The sequence below is a fragment of the Halichoerus grypus genome, chromosome 1 (assembly GCF_964656455.1).
Source record: "Halichoerus grypus chromosome 1, mHalGry1.hap1.1, whole genome shotgun sequence".
In the NCBI taxonomy this organism is placed as follows: Eukaryota; Metazoa; Chordata; class Mammalia; order Carnivora; family Phocidae; genus Halichoerus; species Halichoerus grypus.
Window position 1 is genome coordinate 140,491,070 of NC_135712.1, and position 7,740 is coordinate 140,498,809.

The 7,740-nt window shown below is 36.9% G+C and overlaps 1 protein-coding gene across 7 annotated transcripts in view; it reads left to right on the forward strand.

The window, feature by feature from the left end:
• ZCWPW2 (zinc finger CW-type and PWWP domain containing 2) overlaps positions 1-6,830 on the forward strand; it is a 136,626-nt gene extending 129,796 nt beyond the window's left edge. For all 7 annotated transcript variants that reach the window (XM_078072610.1, XM_078072600.1, XM_036093025.2 and 4 more), the window contains 2 exons: positions 2,866-2,972; positions 6,204-6,830. In XM_078072610.1, coding sequence (XP_077928736.1) covers positions 2,866-2,972; positions 6,204-6,365 — 269 coding nt within the window. In that variant the 3' untranslated portion in view covers positions 6,366-6,830. The remainder of the gene's footprint in view (positions 1-2,865; positions 2,973-6,203) is intronic.
• Positions 6,831-7,740: the final 910 nt, after the last annotated feature.

The following is a 7,740-nucleotide window of genomic DNA, read 5'->3' on the forward strand; positions in this document are numbered from 1 at the left end:
TTTGTAGATTACAGTAACTGCTGTTTCTTGAGAATTATTTTTGAACTCTATCCATTTACAATATAGGAATACCTATTTAGAAAAGCAAACCTCCCATTGCTCTGGTGGCAGAATTTGACATTAATCAAGTTGGTGTTATGAACCCTGGTTGATTTATGAAGTCATCCATTACTTTGTCTACCCTTTGATCAAAAGGCAGTGTACATATTTTTCCAGATCACTTGAAAATGGAGGGACTACGATGCCATTCGGCAATGACATTCATTATCATAAATTGATTGTATTTTAGCCTAGCCTTAGAAATATAAAGATGTTTGTGTGCCATTTTTCCTTTAGAGTGTAGCTCAAAATCCATCTTCTTAACAGTGCATTGAATGTCAGTATCAATTTCTGTAGACTCAGAATGTAAAGTAGGAAAACACAACGTCCGTGAGTGGGACTGGAGAATCAGTGTGAAGATAACCACAGGTAGTTGTCTGTTAAGTAACAGGTTACTAAGTAGGAAATCTATCATAAAGAGAGGTTAATTCCATTAACAAAATTGCTTCAATAAAAATGTACATACCTCTAGAAAATTCTGAGTCAGTAGACATGGGTTGCATTCATGTTTTTGTAGTAAATCCTCCAGGTGATTCTTATGCTTATTACCAAATTTGGAATACCATTGTTTTAGAACACAATAGTTCAAACTCTGTGTTCTTATGCTTTAGCAATTACACAGAACACATATATATGTGGACAAAACTAACAGGTCAGTTATAGTTTTTGTTGTGTTTTTAAACATAAGAACTGGTTCTGTGGTATGCAAATGGCTTATCAGAATGCTACTTTCAAACTGTTTTGAAAGAAGTCTTCCATAGAGAAAACCTAAGACTGGCTGGGAAGAGATGATGGCCAGGGAGGTTCATTGGTCTGTGCCTACTCTCTTGAGTCCCTTGCCCTTAGTAGGCAAATAATTGATATTTGTTGAATGAATATAAAAGTACTTGGGGCAAGTGATAAGTATTGACAGAAAAATTATTTATTATTTATTAGATAAAATTATAATGTGAAAAATGTTAACTAAAAATTTTTTTATACTGTAGTGACAACCAAGAAAGGGAAACTTTTCTATTTCATAACCTCCCATGACTTTATTTAACACTATTATTTAATAATGTTCTAGCAGAATTTTAAAATTTCCTGGGGCACTTGGGTGGCTCAGCCATTAAGCATCTGCCTTTGGCTCAGGTCATGGTCCCAGGGTCCTGGGATCGAGCCCCACATTGGGCTCCCTGCTCGACGGAGAGCCTGCTTCTCCCTCTCCCACTCCCCATGCTGTGTTCCCTCTCTCACTGTGTCTCTCTTTGTCAAATAAATAAATAAAACCTTAAAAAAATTTTTTTAAAGTCATTAAAATTTCCTTCTTATGAGTAAAAGATGAGAGAAAATTATCAACAAAGAAGATTCTGATAAAACATGGATTCTTTTGAACTGGAGGAAAGGAAACATAAAACTTTTCACATTAACAATCTCTGTTTTTTACCTTACAAGGTGCTTAGTTTACAAGGATGCCTGTGTGTGTGTGTTCACACACACACATAAAGGGATGCATATATCATATGCACTCTTCCTAAACATGATTAGTTAGAAAATTTTGAAATATGTTCAACAATTAGATTAAAACTTAGTGCTGAGAATGCCTTGCTTCCATATTCATTGATAATATTTTAGCTTGAAAGCGTATGTCCTGCTTGGGTCTATTTTCATGTTCCACGAACTTTTAGCTGCTCTACCTAGTGTGATTTTTGGTGACCTGCCAAAGAATGGTGGATAATAGGAGGTGGTATGTCAGCTTTCTGTCACCAGAGTGGAAAATGATGGGGTGTGTATTCATGGCCTCTGTCTTTGAATCATGTTGCCTTTGGAAGGGCTTCTCAGATGCTCAATCTGTCTGTTGTACAGGACAGCAGGCCACACGTGGTCTCCTTGATTTTTACTTCAACAAGACTATATCAAACAAAAATGTTTATTTTATTTAAGTCAGGAATTCAACTGCATGTTATTAATCAGTAGTTGAGTCTATAGAGTTATATAATAGTTTATTTCTTTTGTGGGGTTATTATTTTATCTCAGCAAGTTCAGTGAATTCATGTCACAGTACTACACACACACACACAAATTTTGTTTAAGTGTGGTATTTAAAATATATCTATATCTACATATATATATAGATAGATAGATTAGATAGATAGATACAGATAGATATCCGATTAAGCAATTAAGATTTGTTGGTGTTTGGATTAGGAATAGACTAGCCTGTGTTTAGCCTAGCCATTTAATTACATGGTTTCCCCTTTTAAACAGTAGTTTTAAGAATTTACTGGAGGGATGGCAAACTGTGGCCCACAGTCCACTTGCTTCTGTAAATAAAGTTCGATAGGAACATAGTGACCCACATTTGTTTAGGTCCATGTCTATGGTTTGGACTGTAGCCGCAGAAATGAGTGCTGGTGACAGAGACCACAAGGCCTGCAATATTTACTCTCTTTCCCTTCCCAGGAAGAGTTTGCTGACCCCTGGTTTATAAAAAACAATTTAGTTTGGCCCTGATTTAAAAAAACAAAACAAAACAAAAAACCCTTCTAGTGAGCTTTTTGTGACCATAGCAAGAATATCACCTACATTTTTAAAGGAATAAGTGTAAAATATTCACCTGGAAATCCATAATTATTTTGCATCAAGCAGAGGTCATACATGAAAATTATACAAAATATTTATTTTTTTATCTTGGCCCATTTAGACGATGTTCTCTTTTGGGGTGGTTAAGATTATGGATTCGATTGAATTAATGAAGATGTAGCCTTTTTTACTGATGTTTTTTAGTTGTCTCTGAGACAGAGGCTATGCTGAAAGAGCTGGAGCAAATGCTGCAGCAGGCGCTAGAGCCAACCGCGGCCCCTGATGAGTCCGAAGAGGAGCGGGAAGAGGAGGTAAATGCAGGAGCAAAGGTAGCCCATGATCAGGCCTAAACAGCAACTTCAGGTTCTTTACATGGCAGAAATTGTTTCTGGATGTACATTTTAATTATATGGAGAACTCTTTTTTTCCCTTCTGAAATTTGAGCCCTTGATTATCCTGAAGTGAATAATAAACTAGTAGCCTGTTGAAAAGTCAGAATACATCTATCGGTCTTTGAAAAAAAAAAAAATCTGTGAGCGGAGGAACTCTTTGTATTTCAGATCTTTGAGGCTGGAATGAAGAAGGAATGGGGGGGAGCTCACAGTAGCTGATGGGGTGCCACAGCAGAGAGACCTCTCCACTGCTGCCCATCTTAACAGTCAGGAGAACGGGCCAGGCTAAGAGCAGCGTGCTAGGACATCTGCCCTACCTGGTTCGTGCACAGAACAACCTCTGCAGGGACAGACCTCATTATTAACACACTGGAGGTAGAATTTTCCTTCTTTTTTTCTTTTGGCTACCTATGTTGGGCTAAGTAAGTGTGTGCTTACTTTATTCAATATTTGTATGTGGCAACATAAATTTTAAGTTGGTTGACAAGCTGCTCAGCACATCAGCTCCATGTTCGTGCAAATAAAATGAGGGTGCGAGCCCAGGTCATTAATACAGAGCAGCAATGTGGTAGGTGTGAGAAAAATAAGTCATAACGCAGACACTTCCACAAGGCAGTACAGCTGTTCTCGAAATAGGGAGAAAAATGGCAGCAAGAAGTCCTGTATCCTTAAGGTTTCATTCATTCTCTCATTCATTCGTGTAGATACATACTGTGCCTGGAGTCAAGAGAGCACAATGGTTAGGAGCACTGACTCTGGAATATCATATCAATGTCCCACTCCTAGTCCTGCCATTGAGGACTTGTGTAATTTGGCACAGTTGCTTATCACATGCCACAGAGGATTTTTTTAAATAAGGCAAACCGGGAAGAATACTTTGCATAGTAACTGACACCTAAGGTTAGCTGTTATTACAGATGAGAATTGGCAGTGGCGGTCACCGGAGAGTAAGGGCTGAGATTTCCTTACTTCATCTCTTTTCTCACATTCTCACTTGGAGCAACTACCTGTTCCCCAGTGGGTCTCTTCTCAGATGCTGAAAAAGGTGGATTTGTATATGGACAAGGTTGTTTACACACTTTGGCAGACTGCCCAGTTGGGTGATTTCATTCAGGACTCCCAACAAGAAAAAAGATGATTCGTAAACACCTCCCTTCTTGAGTTAGAAATCAAAATATACAAGAGTTACTGTTAAAGAGATCAATACGCCAAAAGAAAATAAAATTAATGCTGAAAACTCTTACCAACTTGAAAAACATAGCTTTCTTAATTAGCACCAGCAATATCAACCTGTATTTGAATTTGCATGGGTTGTGAATGCCATTTTTCCAATTAGAGCTCCTTTTTGAGAAAACTTGTTCTCTCTGTATAGATCTTACCTTCTGTAAAACAAGATCTATAGACTGGTGACATATATATTATATACATGTAATTAATATACAAATTATTCTTTCCTAGCAAATGTGTGCTTTGTTGGAGCACCATATGGTTGTGTGCAATGTGTTTTCAGTCTTTGCAGTTTGTCTTTTCAAAACTCCGGCCAGGTTGATTTTTATAGAGATGTCCTGGAGCTTTTACAGCCACAGAATTGGCTTCTGTTTTACCATTATAACCAGTAACATGATAGAACAGAAAATGACTTCTGATTTTTATTTCTTAAGGTAAAATACATAGTTTTAATATATCACCAGGCAGGAGCTTGCTTTTTGTTTTAGATTCTTGCAATATTTTATGCTTTCAAAAGCCACTGAGGAATTGTAAAAATTAACCATTTTAACTTGCTGGCAGGCAGGTAAGTGCCCCCTGCAGACTGGTTCATAAGCCCTTCTCTGCACTGAGCTTTGTAAGCCTGGCATTCATACCAGGTTCAGTATATTTAGGGCCTTGTTCACTTTTAAATGAGGAGAATAGCAATGAAACCAACTATCAAAGCTGGAACAATTTCCAGTTTAAAAGAAAAGAAATGATCACCTCAGGGGTTTCTTTTTTTTCTTTTTTTTTTTTTTTTTCTTTTCTTTTTCTTGCTTTCTTTTTTTTAAGTTAGTAGGGAAAATTAGTATGGCTTCCAAAGTTAACACCACTTAAAACTGGAGCTGTGTTGTGTTTGCAGGAGAAAGTGGCCTCTTACAAGCTAACATCCCCAAAAGAGCCACCTGGTAATTTTAAGGTTCTGAGCATGTTTATTCTCTGAGCAGATATTGTTTGAGCTCTTTTCAAAGTTGTAAATTTGATGGTTTTCATCCTTCATTTCACATATGAGGGTTCAGGTTGATTACTCTTCAAGCATTTATACCAACAGGTGAGAGTAGCAACATTAAAAAAAAAATGCATACACACGTGGATAATCAAAATTCTCTTCTATTTGTCACTGAAATGTTTTATAAGATTATTTTCCTTAGTAGAGTCACCTTCCTCATTACACTCTTCTTTAGCTAATATTAACACTGGTTGTCATGCCCCGGCTTTGCAAGCAATGAGAGGGAATTAATATCAGATTTTTATAAAATCCACCTGAATTAGATAAGCCATATATAAATAAGACAGAGTTTAGTGAATAATTATTTGTATTAAAAGGTACATTTTTTGATACGGGAAAATACTTGTATAAATTATTTTTTTTCTTAATTTCATGGAGGTTCACTCTACCTTTAATGAGCCTTGAAGTTATAAATCTTGTGTGTGTTTATGGATGTTTGCATTGTTTTTACTAGTGTCCCTTCCTACTGAGCTAGAGCAAATGATTGCTATTTGTAAGTAATGCAGAGGCTTATGAGAAGATAGCCAGAGAAAGTGATTTAAATGGTTTTAAGTTGTATTCCCTATAATAATAATTTGAAAATAAACAAATCTAGAAAACTCATAGAATGAAGCTGATCATGTTTTCCCAAAGCTTAATATTAAAACTAAATATGTATAAAGTTGGGGAGAAGAGATAGGGCCTGAATAATCAGTTCTTCTCATATTAACACATTTACTATACATTCTACTCTACATGGGGATCATTATTTGACCACCAGCATAACGGAATGCTTTGTGTAACTGCTGTGGCTTGTGAAGTTACTGACTACTTTACATTTTGTTCAAATAATTAAGCCTGTTCTTCCAGTAAATCTGATGTAGTTCTGATGAATTGTGTGGTTATTTTTACAGTTACCTAAATGTAACCCTGAAGTTCCAGCAGGCAATCCATTTGAAAACCACTATGAAGAGGACTATCTTGTAATTGATGGGATAAAATTAAAAGCTGGAGAATGTATTGAAAATATAACTAACAAATTTAAAGAAATAGATGCTCTAATGTCTGAATTTTAGGGTATTATAAATATTTTCAAAAGTTAATTATAAGAACACTTACATGTTTATATTTTCCCAAAGTCAAAAACTTGAAAATAGGGAAATAGGTATGTTATACCAAAGCTGATATTTGTAATAACTTTCTATTTTATACTTTGAGAATAGCCATTGTTTTGAGAACCAATCAAATGGTGCTTAAGTTAGTGTTAAAAATTTAGGATTTAAGAAGCCCTGATATTTGTATTTGTAGCTTTTTTTCTTGTTTGCCTTAATTTTAAAATGGTTTATAAACTTACTGCACAAACACATGCTTTTTACAATGATTATTTAGGCCCTTTATTCAAATGTGGCTATTTAGATGGCTGTCAAGGCTATTATAATTCGTACAGATAATTCAAGTGTAGTAGAGACATGAGAATATGTATTGGTAGTGGAATTAAGCTACTACAAAAGAAAAGGAAATAATAAAAAAGTATTGTATAATAGAGTTGACGTTTTTCTCAGAGGTGTCAGTTGCCTTATATTGGGAAATAATCATTTCAACCACGATTCCCAAAACTGATTAACAGAGTCTAGGGGGAGGTGGGGAGGCTGTGGAAGGTCAGAATCCTGGATGCTTCCCCATTGAATCAGTATCTCTAAAGGTGAGGATGGGAAAATGTGGTGAAAAAATATAAAGAGATAAATTAAGCATATTCTCAATAAAAAAATCCGTAAGCATTATAGGAAGGCAAAAAGTATATCATGCAATTCCACTCCCTTAACACCTCCCCTGCCACCCCATCCTGTAGGGATCCCCACAAACAGTTTTGGTGAGTGTCCTTCTACATCGTGTTGCACACCCGTCTCTACTGCCCACACTTGCTCGCTTTCCATGCCTATCTCTCTCCGGGGAGTATGGGGTCAGAGAAGGGGCATTCCAAGCACATGGAAACAGAAACCAAAGCTTGGAGAGAGAAGAAAGAGCAATACAGCATCTTGGCCCTATTGCTTGTTGAATTAGCTAGAGTGACCGTGTGCTGGTGTGAAGGCCGCCACAGCAGATGAGCAGCACTGTGTAAACAGGCTAAGGAGTTTATAACTGCAGGGGCCAAGTGGAGAGTTTTAGACAGCGGAATCCCTTTTACATTTCAGAAAGATCACACCAGCAGCAGCACAGAGGTTGGAGTGAGCAGGAGTAACACTGGGGCCAGGGGGCCTGTTAGGAAGCAGCTTGGGGAATTCAGTTGCCAGATTATGAGAGCCTGAATATGGTGCTATATGAAGAGAGTGGAATGGCTTCCAGTTACCTTAATATCAATGGATTATTAGGATTTAGAGATTGGATATGGAGATGCAACAGTAGGGGGAGGTAGGAACAACTCCTGGGTTCTGGGTATTCACAATGCTGTTC